Genomic DNA, 18,532 nt, shown 5'->3' with positions numbered 1-18,532 from the left:
GTGACCTACATTCCATTTCCACTGCCTGTTTAGACAGAAGTTCAGCAGGGGCTCTGACATACAAACAGAGAAAGAAGTGAGACAGAGTCAGAAATCAAGAAAAGACAGAAGGAGAAAGCAAGCAGAAGAGCAGTCCTGTTGCTTTTCGGCAGGATTTGTGTCACGCAGGATGAATAATTGCAGTGGATGGGTGTGTGAGATCAGAGGGTGTGGAGAGACGGAGCAGGGGTCTCACTCACAGCGCACAGCAAGAATGTGGAACAAAATGCAACCCCTCTCTCCTGAGGATGGGGTCGCCACCGCCTTACAGGCGAATGTGTGAGGCTCTTTCCATCCCCCCTCGGTTAAACTCGCTCCCTCATACTGTCTATCTCCTCCACACACCCGTTTCTTTGCCTCATTGACATCAAAGCAGCGCTGGAACCCATTAAAGCAGACAGACTTGCTGAAAAATAAACCATTGCTGGTTGGTGCAAAATAACTGGCCGCTCTGTGTCCAGACTACAGGCCGGGCGCGCAGCCTGCGACAGGGACAAAGAAAAACACTGCAGACCCTACAGCAGGACTAAACATGCTCGCTGTCTCATGGTTTAATGCAGAAGACAGAAATCTGGCATGCAAAAGTGTGTGCGAGAATATCTGTGTCAGTAAAATACATTGTATAAGTGGCAAACTGAGAAGCTGCGGTTGCTATTCTACAACCTAAATCAAACCGCACTGTAACATCAGAACTATTTTCTCAGACAAAAAGATATACCAGATTTGACTGAGAAATGACTAGACATATAAACATACTATTATGAATAAATTTAGCATGGCAAGCTGAACTGCTGTCATGTGCTGTTGAGGTTTTTGTGAGCGATCATGCTTGGGACAGGCCTAAGTTTCTTGTGCCCCCTGCTGGAATCCAGCACTTTTATGGCAGAAACAAATTGGTATCGTGTTGATGGTACAATTTAGTTTGTAGGTGCTTTGTGTACGCTTGTGTAATGAGTCCACCCAAGTGCAGTTCATTTACAAACATAATCCAAAATCCAAACATAATCCAAACAGATGAAGACTTGGCTTGAAACAGATTTGGCATGGCATGCACAGACTAGACTCACTGACAGCAGGTTACAACATCAATACACGACAAGGAACAAGGCAATGACATGGCTACTTATAGTAAACAGAGAGGGTCACATGACAAGAACAAACCAATGGAGACAAGACACATGGAACAAGGGAACCAATCAGAACGGGACACAAAGAACAAGGGAACCAATAGCAAGGAGACCTGAGGGCAAGGGAAGCATGACACAAACAGGAACTATGACAAAACTTCATAATAAAAGACATGGAAACAAGAACATGAAACTAACAGACCTTACAACTTGATGAAGACTTTGATTTAACGGTTTTATTTGGGCCAAACTAAAGATAAAGGGTCCGTTAAACACCTAATGTGCACTGGTTACTCTTTACTAGCACTACCGCTAAAATATGTAGTTTCTTTGTCAACAAGTCAAACAATTTTTCATCTTCATCTGTCTTATTGTTTTTTAAAGAAGTCTCTTATGCTCACCAAGGCTGCATTTATATAATCAAAAATACAGTAATATTAAGAGATTTATTTCAATTTAAACGAACTACTTTCCATTTTAATATATTTTAAAATGTATTTTTTCCTGTGATGCAAAGCTGAATTGTCAGCAGTCATTACTCCAGTCTCACGATCCTTCAGAAATCATTTTAATATGCTGATTTGAAAATACATAAATATATTGAAAATATTTAACATTTTTGTGATGAGTCTCTACTGTTACTTTTCTTTAATGTGCCCTTGCAGAATAAAAATAAATAAATACTGAACCCAAATATTTGAGCAATAGTTTATATTTGAATGCATTTATCCTCTTTAAAAGTCAGAAACGTGTTATGTGTGTTCGCAGAGGAAGACTGAAGAAACCACTTCAAACACTGAACGGCTTGACTCTAGTCATGAGGTATGTCCTCACACAAACCTTTCCATTCACTGCAGGTGCTGAGTGTGAGAGACACTTTTATTATCTAGTATGAAATATTTCACAGTGAGAGAGAAGGAATTAACTAGGAACTCAAATTCAGTGCACCCACCGCAATATAGCAAAGTCTGATAAACCCCCTTTAATCAAAGCCAGTTCTGTTTCCAAATTAATGATTCATTTCCATTATATTTCCATCATGCCGACAAAGCCAGCATGCTGGTGCTCTCAATTAATATTCTTTTGAAACTTCTGTGTGGAGCACAGCACGTGTTGATCAGTAGTTGTTATTAATCAAGCAACATAAGGTGCGATCTGTTGTTACATTGATATTTATTTAAGGACACCGCTAAGTGCTTTTTTGGCACTAGAGAAGTTTTCCGTCCCTGTGATCCTTAACATTGTACAGAGCAATGGCAAAAACACAAGAACTTTGCACAGCAAACTAATCAGACATTTTCAATTTAGGGGTTTTTAACTTCAGCTTCTTTTTGTCAGAAACAACTGATGATCTATGAGCCTGAAAATGTTTAGGAATTCTGTGAAAATCACTAAACATTTGTTTGGTGCTATCTTCTGCAGGGGTTTAAGATCAGTAAAACTGCAGAGAAAATTAACACTAAGAAGAGGCGGCATCCATTAGGTTACAATAAAACAGTTTGGAAGAGACAGGTGAGCTTGAACATGATAACATCAGATTGATGTTGAATTTTTGGTGAAAAATCAGATGCTGCTTTCTGTGGGTGTTTAAGGTCAACTCTCATGAAAAAACTAATGCAGAGGAGGAGGAGGAACAGGAGGAAGAGGAGGATGAGGAAGACGGTTTAGACTCTGAAAATAAACCCATTTATAATGCACAGGTGAGTTTAATTTCATATCATCATGTCCTTCAAAACCTGTATGACTTTCTCTCTTCAATTTTCCTCTGTGTAAGTAAATCAGTAAGTCATGGCAATAACAAACGGGACACCGGATCTTTCGATCATATATCACATATGTGTGAATCTTTTCTGTAGGTGTCTAGGAAAGCTCAACAGAATAATGCAGTGGATGAAGAGGACGATTTAGGCTCTGACTGTCAGATTATTCAGGAAGAAAGGGTGAGATTTGTTATAACCAAGTAACAGTTCATCTAGGGTTCCAGCATTAATGATTTTAAGAGATGCTGTTTTTTGTAGGCAATTAAGGTCAAATCATGTGTACAGCAGACTAAAGCCAAGGGGAAGGAAAATCATTTAGGCACTGACAATGAAATAATCCAGGAGGAACAGGTGAGTCTTCAGGTGAGGAACAGGTGAGATATCACAGACTTAAAATATATGAGGTGCTGTTTTCTGTAGGAATATAAGGTCAGATCACGTGCAAAGAGAACTAAAGCCAAGAAGAATGACTGTTTAGCTGCTGAGATCATCCAGGAGGAAGAGGTGAGTCTTCCTCTTTTAGTACACTATTATGAGATCACCTTCAACCTCTATAGCCAGAAAGTCTTAACAATCTGTGAAGCCTAAACCATCTTCAGACCAGCTACAGATTCAGGTGGAAATCACAATCAAGTATGTGAGATGCTGTTTTCTCTAGGTGTTTAAGTTCAGATCAAGCACAAAGCAGACTAAAGCCAAGAGGAAGGATGATTGTTTAGGAGCTGACGGTGAAATGCTCCATGAGGCACATGTGAGATTTCATCTTTTACACTGTGTGCACACTATTGTAAAACTGATTATCTTCACATTATAATAACATGTGCAGCCTAATGATCTATCTTGCTACCATTCAGCATGTGAAAGAAGTCTCTTCTGCTCACCAAGGCTGTTTTTGTTTGAACAAAAATACAGTAAAATCAGTAATGTTGTGAAATGTTATTATAATTTAAAATAACTGTTTTCTGTTTTGATATACAGTATTTTAAAATGTTCCGCAGCCATTACTTTACTTTTCAGTGTCACAAGACCCTTCAGAAATCATGATAATGTGGTGCTCAAGATGATTATATATATATATAATTTTGAAATGAGTTGTGCTGCTTAATATTTCTGTGGAATCTGACACATTTTTACAGCATTTATTTAAAATATGTGCCTTTTGTAGTATTATAAATGGTTTGTTTTACTGTCCCTTTTGATCAATTTAATGTGTCCTTGTGCAATAAAAGTATTCTTTTTTTCCTTCCAAATAAATAAATAAACACATACAGTGCTGCTTGAAAGTTTGTGAACCCCTTGCAGAATCTGTGAAAATGTGAGTAATTTTAACAAAATAAGAGAGATTATACAAAATGCATGTTATTTTTTATTTAGTACTGTCCTGAGTAAGATAAATTGTTTACATTTAGTCCACAAGACAAAAATTATTAAAATATCCCCATTCACACAGTATTAAGAACCAAGGGTTCACAAACTTTCGAATGGGGTTATTTTAATAATTTCAGCTTTTCTTTTTTTTTTGTCTTGTGGACTAAATGTAAACATCTTTTATGTAAAAAATATCTTACTCCGGACAGTACTAAATAAAAAATAACATGCATTTTGTATGATCTCTCTTATTTATTTTTTTTATTTCTCACATTTTCACAGATTCTACAAGGAGTTCACAAACTTTCAAGTAGCACTGTACATACATGCACACATAAACATTTGAATGGTATTGTATGAGTGATGCTGTTTTCTGTAGACATTTAAGCTGAGATCCCATGCAAAGCCAACTAAAGCCAAGAGGAAGGAGGACTGTTTCGGCTCTGACAGTGAAATAATTCAGGATGAACAAGTAATTATTTTACTGGTGTAACATGTAGCATGCCATTATGAGTTATCCATTAACGCCTGGCTTAATCTTACTGAGTCTTATCCCGTCTCTCTCAAGGTCTATTTACCTGAGGAGAGATTAGAGGAAATGAGCAGCTCCACGGCTCACCAGCTCAACAAAACCGGTAACTTGAGTTACAGCTCAGCACAGCAACATAAAGAGCAATGCTGCTGATCTGCTATCTAAGCTCTGCCCCAGATTTTTCCATTCAAGTCAAAGATGGTGTTGAATGTCTTCAATAACTGCACATTCAGAGTAGATGCAGAGATGGAGCAAGAGCAACCCTCAAAAGTTTTACCTAAACTATAAATAGTTGTGATTCACAGGAGAGGAGGCCACTAGGGTGCAAAGAAACCGAAAAATAAAGACAACAACTTTACAGCCGGAAACAAAGGTGACACAGGGGTCAAGGAAATCCAAAGGTGCTGCGCCTGCTATCAGCCCTAAATCAACACATTTCACTCCCAGAACACATTCACCGGAGACTTTGTCTCCTGAAGCACAGACAGAAATCCAGACAGGATTACCAGCCGAGACAGAGTGAGTCTCAGTCGCATGTAATATTGAGTGTTTGTGTTTATAAAATCTGTACTGATGTGCAGGACTGGTAAGTATGATCGACACGCTTGTGTATTTGAATTCGAAAAGCCAAATGACAATAAATGTTCCCAGTGTGCATATGTAACCCCTCTATTCAAATAAATAATGAATAAGGGATTGTATCATGTTGCAAATGTTTATATTATTTTGCTAAACTGTGACCCTGTGGTCAGAGTCAAAATACTGCTTTAGTTAACTAACAGTTATAGTTTATAATTATAGTTTATCAGAAAGGGTTGGAAGGTTTCTAATAATAAATATGTCCCAGTGCTCTTTGTAATTTCTGGCCAGTAAATCCGTCCTTTTAATTTCCCCAAACTCCTCCCTCTCGCTTTTGGCCACTTCATCAGTTCTTAGCTCTTCAATCATCAGCCTGCTTGCGTTCCCGTTGTGTTTTGGTGTACACAAGCAGGTTGCGACTTCAGGTCACAGGTCAGACAGAGGTCAAACAGCTTGGCTCCAAGGTTTTTGGGACTCATTAATATCCCGTCTAATCACTGTTTGCATTCCTCTCTCGTCACTCCATCCGTCCCAGTCTCCGGCACTCTTTGATTGTAGCTCAGATTTCAGCCCGAACCCTTCTCAGGCCCTGTGAGCGGTGAGAAAGCCGAGAGGAGATTAGGGTATCGCTTCACATCTGAGCTCTTATCAGTAAATCTCTCTCACTTCGTCTAGGCTATATCCTAACTTCTGAACTTCCGACACTCTCCTCTAAATCTATACATCTATCTATATCTAAATCTATCTATATCCGTTGTTGTTAGTTTTTACAGAGAAGGTCATTCGGAAAACGCAGGTGGAAGAGGAGACGCAGAACACACGCTGGTGGAGAAAGTGAAGAAAAATAAAAAGTCTAGTAAGCAAACAGGCAAAATACTCTCGTTTTAAGAATATTTTACTCACCCCACTGGCAGATAATTTTACTTGTTTTAAGCAAAATGCACCTAATTTAGTTTTTCCCCCCTGAAACAAGACAAAAATACTAAGTACGATACACCATTCTCTGCAGTATAGACAAGTTACTCAATGTCAGCTCACTTTTTCAGCAACCTTGGTTTGCCAAAACTTTTTTTCCATATAGATTAAATTTTTTTTTTTTTTTTTAGAAAGTCTTCATTTAAAAATTGTAAGCCATAAGCCAAACCAACCAACTATGAGCTTGATCACAACAATACAAAAATTTGCAAATCAGACAAAAAGGTGCAAGACTGTACTTTCCGGCTTTAACAAGGAGAAAAACAATCCCTTGAAACATTGTGAATGACATAATCATATAACAAACAACAGATATATATAACTTTTGATTTAAATGTGTTGATTTAAACGATATATTTTAAGATTACTGTAAAATATATGTATTTTCCATATAAATATTTAAGCAGTTTGAGGATGTAGAAAGACTGATGGACTATCAAGTCATATCCCGCTGTTAAATTGAATATCAACACTCTTGTTCACATGTGCTTAAGTAATGATAAAGATTGGTAAAACAATTACCTGTCATGTTACTGTCATATTCATATGTTACCATACCATACATGTTAAACTGATTTTATTATTAGGTTAAAAGCAACGAGGTTCCAACCAACCAAACAGACAAAAAAGCTGCAGCGCTGGCTGAAAAGGCAGAGCGCCGTCGTCTGGAGGTGGAGAAGAAACGGAGGGAGAGAGAGGAGGAAAAGAAGAGACAGCAAGAAAAAGAGGCGACAGAAGAGAGGATGAGGCTGGAACTGGAAGAAGAACAGAGGAGGAGAGCAGAGGAAGCGAGGTACAATGTGTCACTGCTCTTTGGAAACAAATAACGTAACAAAATACTATATCCTGCAGACACTGGCAAGAAACTATCACTGTCACATATGCAGGTTACAGAAGAAGATGAGAGACAAAGAAGACAGCAGGAGGAGATGGAGAGACAGAGGAGAGAGCGGGCAGAGAAGGACAGAGAAAGAAGACGACAGGAGGAGAAGAAGAGACTGCTGGAACGGCTCCAGAGAGAAAGACCGGAAGAGGAAAAACGACAGGCTGGTAAATACCTGTGCAGTCATGCTTTCTGATTGGTCGAGGCCCTTATGACGTGACAGTCTTGATATCTCTTGGACTGAATTCTGCTTCTGTATATCTACTGTGAGAACATACTACAGGATCTGAAGCAAGATAATGACTACAGAACCCTAGCAAGCTGCCTACTCCTACATAGACAGCTGCCTTCGAAGATATGAGCGCAATAGTTAAACATGTCCATCTAGCACGTTTACATAGAAAACAATGCAAAAATTAGCTCTGAGTGAATGGCCCTTAAGGCTGTATTCTCACCAGCAGAGAAACAAATTTGTGTAGCCTATGAAACAGAGCAGATATCTTACTATCTGCACAAGTTAACCCACAACTGCTGATTTAATACAGAGCAACTGTTTGAAACATTTGTGCTGTAATGTGGCCAAGGTCTGGATTTCAGCCTTGATGATGGCGATACTGACCACAGTACAGTCCCAAATGGCACACTTGACAGACTTGTGGTCTTGTGTCCTTCACTTGCACGTGTCCACGAAATCAGTAAAACCGAAGGCAGTCCAATTGGTCATTTTATGATTTAAGAGGGTGCTCACAAGGGCTTTATGGCCAGTGTGAGGCTTTGATGCCAAGCCCGCATGCTATTACCCAACAGTCTATGCAGCACTGCATCACCGTCCTAAGTGGACCACACAGATCAGTATACATCCTGCAACATTAAAATGTAAATATCCTGCTTTATGAATAAGTGAACAAATGAATGAATAACTGTCCTCATTTTCAGCCCAACTGGAGCGTCAGCGTTTGGAAGAGGAAACTTGGAAGGAGGAGGAGCTCAGGAAGCTGTCAGAGATGGAGGTGGCTGAGAGACTGGAGTACCTGCGCAGACAGCAGGAGGAGGAGGAGGAGAGGAGGAAAGCTGCTGAGGAGAGGAAGAGGAAGGAGGAGGAAGCAGCGATGCATGCTGAGGAAGAGGCCAGACTGCAGGCTGAACTGTTTGCCAGGTATGTCACAGCTGCAGTACACATCTCAGCCCTCGTTCATAGGGTTCCTACATGTGAGAACATTACAGCTACACTATGCAACTTTTGGTTATCTAGCGGTTGTAGCATATAGCAAAGCGTCATGGAAGAATGAAAAAAGTATGTAATGCTGGATGTAAGTAATCTAGGATTACCATAGTGGTTTAGGGTAAAGGTGATTTAGGCTAAGACAAAAACACTGTTTGGAAGAGGAATTTCACTAAACATAAAATAGGTATTGTTACCTTTTGTGAAGTCTAGTGTATTTCTCTCTATGACAGGCAGAGGGCAGCACTGGAGCAGCACTTAAAGTTTCACAGGGGTCTTTTTGTGGAGGCTGAAGGGCTGGAGCAGACACAGGATATCTCTCGGCCCTGGACTTTCTCCTATTTCGCCCTGTTGAAGCTTCTTGGCTTGGCTGAGCCCACATCTGAGGACACACTCAAAGACGTGCCGTAATTCCTGTTCATGCAGTAAATTCTCACAACTAGCGTTTCAGTTCTGTGCCATTTTCTTCAATAGGTGAGCATCTGTCACATGTGAATCAATGTGAGTTAAACTGCTGGATTGCTCATGTATTCTCAGATGTCTAACTCTGGCATCTCAACATATAAGCACTTCTGAATTCTAGACCTGGAAAAGTAATGTAAATGATTAATCGCATTCAAATATTGTTGTGGACAATGATTGGGAGTCAAATGAGGGTCAAAGAGGTTGAGAACTACTGGCTGAGTGAGCAGCGCCCTCTACTGTATTTGTTCATGTACAGTATATGCTCATATTTTGGAGTTAATTTTGATCTATAGTAGAATATGAAAGATCACAACATGCACAGCATCAGCATCTAGAGGGTAAAAGGACAAGCAGGTACCAGTGACTGAATGAAATGATTATTAGCAATGTTTCAAATGTGAAAAGCTTGTGCCGGACAAGGGTTAAAATACCTACAATATCTGTAAGTGGAAAAATAAGGGCAAACATTCTTCATAAGTTCATAAAAATAGTGTGGAAACCTCAACACAAAAGTTGCACAATAGCACAATTCATATTTAACTTAACACCTGCTTCAATATGTGACAGATAATAATTTAAAGAAATGTATCTGTCTCCTCTCTGCAGTGCCATGAGCCACCTGCTTTAACCCAGGAGTCAGAGAGAGTCCCTGCTGGTAGATGTTTAGATAGATTAACAAAAACATAATTAAATAGTAATAATAATGGCAAAACGTAACACTCACCGCCTCAAATATTGCAATTGGTTTGTAAAAGGTGTCTTCATGCAGATCTGGACTGCGTTTTCGTTACATTCACACAGTTTTGACCAGCAAGTGTCCCCAGCGTATGTGTTTTGAGTTGATTTTGAATAGGCCTCGTGTCACCTATCACTGCCTTGCTAAAGGAAAGCGTGTGGAAAAACCACACATCTCCATCAAAATCCCTTTTTTTGTGCTTTTGAGAGAGAAAGTGTTTGAATTGACCTTCCAGCTTCTTTTCGCTTCAACATCTACGCTATAGGGAAGGGACTGCGGGCTACTGATCCCAGATAAAGTAGTGCATTTGGCTGCATATGGAGAACATTTCCCCAGTCTATTTAGAACAGAGTCTATTTTAAATAAATGTTGCTCCAGAGGAATGCTGGATAGACACGAATGTGCTCCCTCGTTCAATTCTTGCCTTCATCCTAATGAATAACACTAATATATACATTTTCCTAATCTGTCTGGGACAAAAATAAAAGTGCGCAAGAGCTGTTTAAATGAACTGTACTGTATGCAAATCACCAACATTGACACTGGCTAAAGCGGAAGTTGCAGAATAAAAGACCTTAAATGTTATTTTTCCCTAGTTAGCCAAAATAAGCAATACGTTGCATTTAAATAATACTACAAATTAACTGGCTCTCTTAAAATGTCCACCACAAGGACCCATTAGGCTTCTACGTGCAGGAAAAAAAAATGTTGTGAAAAAGTGCCAGAGTTTGTGTGAATGAACAAATGTCTTCTGAAACAAAAGACATTAACCTTTAAATATTCAATTCTGGTCTCATTTATTCAGTTAGACTTTTTATGAGAAATTGCTTTTGTCTCTTGTTGTCACCATAATAAATTAAAATAGCAATAATGGGAAATTGAAAAAATAATAATATTACATATTGCATACAAGTCCATGTTCACATAATACTGTATATGATACAATGAATGAATCCTCCAGTGATCAAAGAGTTCAGAATGTTGTTGTATTTCCAGCCTCTGCTGATATATCCATCGTCCTATTTTACTGGAGCTTCGTCCGCTGAGGGAGTCAAAGCTAAACAATAAGAAACAACAATATATTTACCTGTTGTTTTCCTGATTAGAATCAGATAAACATGGGAACCAATACAAATTCAAAAGAGATTGATATAATTTCTATGCTCCCATGAACTCACTTATGCTTGCAGGGTCCACAACCTGGACAGGAATGGCCTGTCCGTCCTCCAACAGGATTTGTGTGATGCCACCTTCAGCGGCCGAGGCCACGCTCACCAGCTCACCCATGCCGAGCAGGGCCGGGCCGTCATACACAGCTACGCTTTCACCAGCACCAGGACTCGACTGCAGGAGGTGGGACGGACGCAGCAGGACAGGCTGTGGGGGCGCAGGGCTGGACAGCTCTTGGACTTCTGCTGTAGGTTGAGCAGTTTCTTCCACTGGACACAAGGCAGGCTGTAGCTGGATTGCCTGTCAGACAAGAGAGAAGAGCGCTAACATCTATCTGTCTAATGATCTGATAGGTTTGGGGAGTTTCACCACATGACATTTGACAATCTGAACGAACCCAGCACTTGTCACTACAATAAGCCAAATTATCTGATATTCTAAGAAACCTATTGACCATGATGCACAGTCATCCTCTCTATGAAATAATTTCCTGTTTTATGAATAAGTTGGTCTTTAATTTGGCGGACAAAAGTTTGTCAAATATTAATAAGCAGTTTTTGTTAAGAACATATATTTCAAGAAACAAGAACAGAAATATCTGCAGAAACACACTCATGTTTTATAGTAGAGTGGTAGTAGTATATTTTTATTCAATGTCATGTCAGCATCTTAGGCTATTTTCATGGCAAAACGATTAAAAAAATACAAATACAATAAAAACAGCAAGTTATATTACACAATATTTTTTATATTAATATATGATACAAATTCTAGAACTTTTTCTGGCAAAATTATGCTTCATAAAAGAGTTTTCTACGTACATTAAAAGCAGAACAGTCCAATAAAATATGTTTGACAGAAAGGGGAACCTTGCAGAACTGTTTTATAGAAGAAAAAAGTGGCTGTAGTTGTTTGTGTAAAGAAAAAAATGGCTTTAGAAATACAAGACTTGTAGATTTTAATATTTATTTGCAATCTCATTCATTCAGTCCTACTCTAACTAATTAGCAATTGTTTTTTTCCCCTGGTTGTCACCATAATAATTTCAAATATCAACAATGGAAAATTAATTTAAAAAAAGGTCAAAATTAATAAACAGTGAAGCAGTTTTGGTTAAATATTTTTCTAAGAAATAATAATAAAAAAGTATGCCAAATTACATAATTTTTTCCCTAAGTTTTTTTTTTTTTCATTATGTTATATTTTCAGTTACAGCTTGAAACATGAATTTATGCTCCCCAAATGAAGTTTTCCATTTTAATTCAACACTGAAAAACTTACTCATCATTAAAGAGATATAAACACATTATTATATGTTTGAATAGCATTTTTAAAGTAAGTTAATAGATTAAAAATGTGCCATTCTTATTTCAGTTGATGACATGGTCACCTGGAGATGAGCAAAGATCTTGGGCTGCAGTGAGGTGAGAGAGCTGAAGAGATGCACTGCCTCTGGAGAAAGAGTGTCACTTCCTTCCAGGAACCCTTCCTTCTGAGAGGATACTGTCAATATAACAGCAGTAGACTAGATAGTGTGGCAGGGTAAACAATGGTTATCCTTTGACAGTTTGGTGCTTTCGTTTTGAAGCAGGACTCTCTATACTGTACTGAATGATTCCAAGGCTGGAATACAGTACACAAAAGATCTTGCCGACTTTGTAAATTGCTACATCATGCACTAAATGACTGAGGATCACATACTAAAGTTAATATGAACACAAACTGTACCCATCATATACTATGTGATTTTCTGTGAAATCTGCCAACTCCGACTGCCCAAAATCTGCAGGCTGGCTCTGAATTTCAGAAAAGTTATGTAATGCATTCCAGCCATAACACATTAAACATTTATTGTTTTAATAAAGTAGCTCAAATTTTAAACAACATTTCAACAGTATTTTACCGCCCACAGTAGCAGGAGTCAGGGTCAAGGTCAAAGTCTCCGGAAGCGAGATATTAGCCTCTGCTTTCCACTGGAAAACACACACACAAATAAAGGCTTACTACAGAAAATTTGTGCTTATCAAGCATATTTGTATGGAATATATTTTCCAATAAAAATCCACACTTCTGTGTCTGAGGTAGCCAGTGGTCCCGCAGTCATCTGAAGAGCTTTCTGAGCCTCGTGAATGTGGTTCTTGATGTCATTGACAGTGGGAAAGTAACACAGATTGTGTCTCTCAGGCACTTCCTCTGATTTGAACATCTCACGTTCCACAAACCTCCTGCCAGGGTGGTCACAAAGCAACAGTAAATAGCGTTTCGGCAAATGAAAGCAAGGAGATTTGAAAGCATCATACCTGAGCTGCTTGCGGACAGTGTAAACCTCATTATGACCTTGTGCCACCAACTCACAGATCTTCTCTGCTACGAGCGGGTGTAGTCGAGAGGGTAGGGGTGTCCCATCTTCCATCAGGACATCCAGCTCCTCTGTCTCTTCCTCTTCATTTTGTTGTTCCTCTGCAAAGCAGATCTGCTCTGGAAGTGGAGGCAGGTTTGCAGTGTCCACGTCGTGGTACAGGTGGGCTTTCTCTGTGGGGAGCTGGATGTAATACCTGTCACGAATGTAAACAGGTGATGTGAACCCTGCAGTTAAGTCATGCCATGATTTTTTTTACTGTGCTGGCAAGATGTTTATACCTTACAACGCCTCCAACATCCCATAAAGTCTTCTTGAGGTTGAAGAAGGCTTTCTCCTGCTCTTGCCGCACTACCTTCTTGTCCACTTTAGGATCTGTTGGAACCTTGTACTCCAAGAATTTTCGTACTTTTTTGATATATATTCTGAAAACGGTCAAATATTATTGTGCCATAATGTACACAGTAAAACAAAACCTGTTGTGCTTGGCTCAACTGAAGGCTGTGTACCTGGCAGGGCAGGTTGCTTTGTAGAGGATGTTTTGATTGGTTTCTTCCTCAGACCCTTTTTTAGGTTGAACGCCCTTCCTGCGTGGACCAAACTGGCATTCCATCACAATGGCTCTGCTTCCTTAAAACCACGTTAAAAATCAAGATAAACTGACTTTGTAAGCTGACACTATCTTCAATAACAGCATTCGATCAAGGTTTAACAGAAATGTTTGTCTTTTTAAAATTCTACTTCCTATTGCTAGCATTCAAGAAACAGTCTGATTTAAAAAATTAACAAATAATAAAATTCTGGACATTTACAAGTGCAAGATAAATCATAAATAATCTGATTTTTCTTAATATTACCGATGTTCAAAGCAGTTGTGCTGCTTAATATTTCTGTGAAAATTGTGAGATATTTCTTTCAGTTTCTTTGATAAATAGAAAGTTCAAAGACCAGCATTTATTTGAAATATAAATCTTTTAAAATGTCTTTACTGTCACTTTTGATCTATTTAATGCATCCTTGCATCATACCCCAAACAGTAGTGTATCTGCTACATTTTAATATGCTACATTTGTCAACCAATACCACTAGCATACAGACAATCTCAAAGTTAACAAACATCAACTAAAAGCCAAAAAATGTCCAGTTTTGAATTCATATTAAAATAACATTTACACTACATGACTAAACATCTTACAGACTTATAGGGTGGGGGGTGTCTAACATAAAGTCATAACACAAGCAAAAAGGGCCAGATTACCTGCATTAACAAAGGGAATGCCATCGTAGGGCACATACTGTGATTTCCACATGAGTCTGGTGGCAGGTTTAGCCGGTGAGGGTGACTGACGGGTGCCAAACACGGTGTGGGTCTGCTGCTTGTGTAGAAGCAGAATGGCTTCCAGCTCTGCCTCTGTGTTACAGTAACCACGGTACGAGTCACCGATCTTCTGCTCTTCGTGAAACGATCATAAAACAAAAAGATTTAACAAGCCATATTATTGTGTTCTGTTGCTGGAAAGGGCTGACAGAGGGCTGTTATTGGCTCCCCACACACCAGAAATTATAATGCATTTCATCTGTTTGCATGCATACTACACTTCACTTTTAATTGTTTACATTACAACTTCATGTTTTGTCAAAGAATTTAATTTAGCCATTTTCTACTGGACAAACCTCACACCGGCGCAGTCTCAGAGCCCAGTTTGGTGCCCCTGGTGGAAGCGGCTTCACTGGAGGCTCAAATACATCAGGAGGACTGAAATACATGAGAAGACATTTTAAAGAACAATCAATAATTGCAGGTATGCTTGCAAGTTTCTTTTTTGTACAACCAAGGGTTAAATTGGGCCTGGTTTAAAATGTGGCAGAAATCATATGCAAACAAGGCGTACTGACCTTTTCCTCTGAATTTTAATACCAGTGACATTCTGAGCTGCCACTGCAGCTAAACTATGAGTGCCATCACTGTCTTTTATGGAAGTGATGATTGTCTGCTGTCTTTCCTCCAAAAAGACACCTGTTTAACAAAACAGAAAGAAATGGCAGAACTGGAAAGGATCCTCTCACTATATATATATATATATATATATGTAATATTCAGTATATTTAAATATAATCTAAATAATGACCTGATGACTTTGCTACATTCAACAGCTGACCATGAGGTAGTAACATCTGAGTGGCCCCCACAGACACAGATGGGACACTATATAATTGTCCTTTCTCCCCTGTCACAATCACCTGGGAGGGAAAAAAACATCTATTTGGTGTGGGAAAAATTTTTCATGTATAGTTCAATATATAGCTCTAAATGACTTCACGGGTGGAACACAAGCTCAAACCCAAAGTGTTCACATGTTTTTACATTCATGGGTGATATGCATGTCATCTAGTGCGAGTAATATGGTGATGGGTCATGGTGTAGTGTCCTTACCACCCGGTCATATTGAATAGGATGTTCGTTTTGGTGAAGTATAATTAAATTGTTCATTTGCGTCAGGACTGTGGAGGGCTTCTGATTGGCTGCTACAGTTTCTGAGGCTGGAATGACTGGTGGAAGCTCTTGTACATCTGTATTTTCTTCAGCTTTTGAGTTTTTGTCACGTTGCTAAAACATCACAGTGTAACAATAAATAGTCTGAACACAAAACATCGACACCTGATGATTCACAATTAATTTGTAAATTTAAGATTTATTTACCATTATTTCATATTTAACAATATATATATATAGGCTGTCAAAAAAAAGCCCCAGTCATAAAACTGGTAAGAAATTATACTTTGCATGGAGTTAAAGAAAATGCATGAGATTCTCATTCTCATTTAATTTAACTTAAAAACAATGTGATTTTAATGAGAATCATCACTAAAAATGGAAATAGGAAAAGCAGAATGTCAGAAAATGATCATTAATTGTCCTAAAAATGATCAACATTTTTGTTTTGTGCCGGTGTTCATTTAACATGATCTTTCAGTGATTATTCAGTGCTGTACACCATCTTTACTAGTCTACACATATCCTTACCAGTCCATCTCCTATGTGTTCAGGCTGCGCATCCTCTCTCTCTTCCTCCTCCATTTATTCTCAATCTAAATCAAGAGCCCAAGCCAAAGATAACCTACAAATCTGCATGAATTTAGATTATTAATATGGTGTAATATTTTTGTGAATTTAGTATAATGAGAAACATATTATGACTGGTGTCAAACTGATATCTACAATGCTAGCCACATTTATATGTTAAGCAGTGTTGGACTTTTTGCAGTAACTAGTAGTGTAACTAATTACTAATAAGATTTCAGTGATAATATTACAGTTACCATCCATAAAACAGCTTAGTTACTTTTGTTGCCTCAACCCCACTGATTTAAAATCCAAAAATCGTATAACTCATAGATTTATTTTAATAATTTTCATGACTCATATGCATATGGAAAAGCTTAGAAATATTGCATTATATTGCTTTTGTCGGGGAAAAGATGATCTGAACACTGCTGTAAGTTGTGGCTTTTCTCTGATCAGCATGTGCTACATTATATTAATAACTTCTGGCTGCGATCCAATGTGGATTTTAGTCAAATGATGAGGCAGAATTATGTAACATTCTAGAAGAACTTTGTGGAAGATACAAAGTTACAATTTCCGCGGGGCGTGACGAAACAATAATGTAACTAGAAGTGTAACTGATTACTGCTGCCAGAAAGTGATGAGTAACAATATTACTTCTGAAAGGAGTAACTAGTAATGAATTCTTTGAGTAACAAGCACAGCACTAATGTTAAGCTATATTTATGTATAAAAGTGGCCATCTCTTTAGATTTCATTAGCAGCAATAAAAGATGAATCTACCATTGATTATTTTGAAACCACTCGTACTAATATTTAATTTTAGACAGCAATTTTAGTGTTTTTATGTAACTTAATAGCGCTGTATGGACTAAAGCCCGTTCTATAAACGGGACAAATTAACCTCATTTTAAAACATAAACGCCATATTGGATCAGTGCTCGCAGTTTCATGAAAACACAGCGTATAAAAGAAAGAAAACAGACAGATCTCTCGCGATACACTGAATAGAAATCATTTTTTCGAGTCCCTGCGCTCTACCAGCGCTTCCCGATGAACGGGATTCAGTGGAGCCCAGGCTTTATAAACAGGAAGGACGCAAAATTGAAAACGAGTCTACTCAACCTCGTCTTCAGCCAGGATCGCTCGCGTCCTCCGCTTGCTGTTCAATCCTCACGGCTTCCGTAGGACACACGCTTTCTTTCTTTCACTTTGAGCTCTAAAAGGAGCTTTGAAACAGCAAATGATCCGATCTTTAATGCAATTCTATTTCGTTCATTTATATATGTCTTTCACATTCATAGTAAAATAGTCAAATTGAAACTGTATAACAATATTTTACTGCAGCCAAAAAACTAAGAATCATAACTGGAATATATGAGGATAGTAAAAGTAAAATGTCAGAACGCAATAATTTGCGCCTGCACCCCAGTGTGCACACTATCCATCCTACATTATATGTGATATTAGTAATTTTCAATAATAGTTAGGGCAGATAGGGTGCACATTGGGATGCAGGGTGTGACTTCGGCTTTGTAACAGGAAGTAATTCATTCTTTAAGAAAAATGTGTATGTGACCCTGGAGCACAAAACCAGTCATAAGCAGCACAGGTATAGCCAACAATTCGATTGTTCTTTTATGCCAAAAATCATTAGGATATTAAGTAAAGATCATGTTCCATGAAGATATTTTGTAAATTTCCTACCGTAAATATATCAAAACTTCATTTTTGATTAGTAATATGCATTGCTAAGAACTTAATTTGAACAACTTTAAAGGCCATTTTCTCAATATTTAGATTTTTTTGCACCCTCAGATTCCAGATTTTCAAATAGTTGTATCTCAGCCAAATATTGTCCTATCATAAACCATACATCAATGGAAAGATTAATTATTCAGCCATAAAATTGACCCGTATGACTGGTTTTGTGGTCCAGGGCCACATATATTTCATTTAAATATGACAGGTACAGGTTTATAAATGAGTGAGAAAGAATGATTGTCATTTTGCATAACAAAACCAAAACTTTTATGTTATTTCACTGTATTATTTGTATTAATAAATATATTTTCCACAAATGTAAATGTTTTCTGTACGTTTGGACATTAATAATGAACGAGTAAAATTTCAATAATAATAACAACACAAAGCCCAGGTGTATTGTTTATTCTTGTTCCATATTTGTTGTTATACATACGTCTCATCGGTAAGAGGCGCTAGGTCTTAATAAAACTAAATGAATTCACA

The 18,532-nt window shown here is 38.1% G+C and overlaps 2 protein-coding genes across 4 annotated transcripts; one reads left to right on the top strand and one right to left on the bottom strand.

Moving 5' to 3' along the window:
- The first annotated feature begins 3,183 nt into the window (after nucleotides 1–3,183).
- On the top strand, nucleotides 3,184–12,865 carry kiaa2012 (KIAA2012 ortholog). 2 transcript variants are annotated; one of them, XM_079427809.1, is made up of 11 exons: nucleotides 3,184–3,430; nucleotides 3,585–3,677; nucleotides 4,674–4,766; nucleotides 4,863–4,929; nucleotides 5,132–5,345; nucleotides 6,968–7,180; nucleotides 7,268–7,430; nucleotides 8,200–8,419; nucleotides 8,719–8,959; nucleotides 10,877–11,103; nucleotides 12,231–12,865. In XM_079427809.1, exons 6-9 carry the CDS (start codon nucleotides 7,124–7,126, stop codon nucleotides 8,894–8,896), a joined length of 618 nt encoding a protein of 205 aa, XP_079283935.1. In that variant the 5' UTR covers nucleotides 3,184–3,430; nucleotides 3,585–3,677; nucleotides 4,674–4,766; nucleotides 4,863–4,929; nucleotides 5,132–5,345; nucleotides 6,968–7,123; the 3' UTR covers nucleotides 8,897–8,959; nucleotides 10,877–11,103; nucleotides 12,231–12,865. The 2 variants fall into 2 exon arrangements, with proteins under 2 accessions (XP_079283935.1, XP_079283934.1); XM_079427808.1 differs by lacking the exon at nucleotides 12,231–12,865 and having other exon boundaries at nucleotides 3,347–3,430; nucleotides 10,877–11,209.
- On the bottom strand, nucleotides 8,941–17,473 carry carf (calcium responsive transcription factor). Of its 2 annotated transcripts, none has more exons than XM_079427806.1 (15): nucleotides 17,408–17,473; nucleotides 16,241–16,342; nucleotides 15,650–15,823; nucleotides 15,345–15,456; nucleotides 15,112–15,232; nucleotides 14,890–14,971; nucleotides 14,474–14,663; nucleotides 13,725–13,845; nucleotides 13,497–13,640; nucleotides 13,157–13,411; nucleotides 12,925–13,081; nucleotides 12,760–12,829; nucleotides 12,247–12,359; nucleotides 10,865–11,156; nucleotides 8,941–10,743 (listed from the first exon to the last, which is right to left on the bottom strand). In XM_079427806.1, the coding sequence occupies exons 2-15, from the start codon at nucleotides 16,292–16,294 to the stop codon at nucleotides 10,706–10,708; spliced, it is 1,923 nt and encodes a 640-aa protein (XP_079283932.1). In that variant the 5' UTR covers nucleotides 16,295–16,342; nucleotides 17,408–17,473; the 3' UTR covers nucleotides 8,941–10,705. The 2 variants fall into 2 exon arrangements, with proteins under 2 accessions (XP_079283932.1, XP_079283933.1); XM_079427807.1 differs by having other exon boundaries at nucleotides 16,241–16,305; nucleotides 17,408–17,457.
- Nucleotides 17,474–18,532: the final 1,059 nt, after the last annotated feature.

The sequence above is a fragment of the Barbus barbus genome, assembly GCF_936440315.1.
Source record: "Barbus barbus genome assembly, chromosome: 10".
Classification (NCBI taxonomy): Eukaryota; Metazoa; Chordata; class Actinopteri; order Cypriniformes; family Cyprinidae; genus Barbus; species Barbus barbus.
The sequence above is the reverse complement of the archived record's forward strand: the minus strand, read 5'-3'. Positions and strand labels throughout refer to the sequence as shown.

Excerpts from the sequence above, each read along its gene's own strand:
- kiaa2012 (XM_079427809.1), top strand. The coding sequence starts at position 7,124 with ATGAGGCTGGAACTGGAAGAAGAACAGAGGAGGAGAGCAGAGGAAGCG. Across the intron at positions 7,431-8,199 it reads AGAGGAAAAACGACAGGCTG|CCCAACTGGAGCGTCAGCGT; the intron begins GTAAATACCTGT and ends CCTCATTTTCAG. Across the intron at positions 8,420-8,718 it reads CAGGCTGAACTGTTTGCCAG|GCAGAGGGCAGCACTGGAGC; the intron begins GTATGTCACAGC and ends TCTCTATGACAG.
- carf (XM_079427806.1), bottom strand. The coding sequence starts at position 16,294 with ATGGAGGAGGAAGAGAGAGAGGATGCGCAGCCTGAACACATAGGAGAT. Across the intron at positions 14,972-15,111 it reads ATTAAAATTCAGAGGAAAAG|TCCTCCTGATGTATTTGAGC; the intron begins GTCAGTACGCCT and ends CATGTATTTCAG. Across the intron at positions 11,157-12,246 it reads AGATCTTTGCTCATCTCCAG|GCAATCCAGCTACAGCCTGC; the intron begins GTGACCATGTCA and ends CTTGTCTGACAG.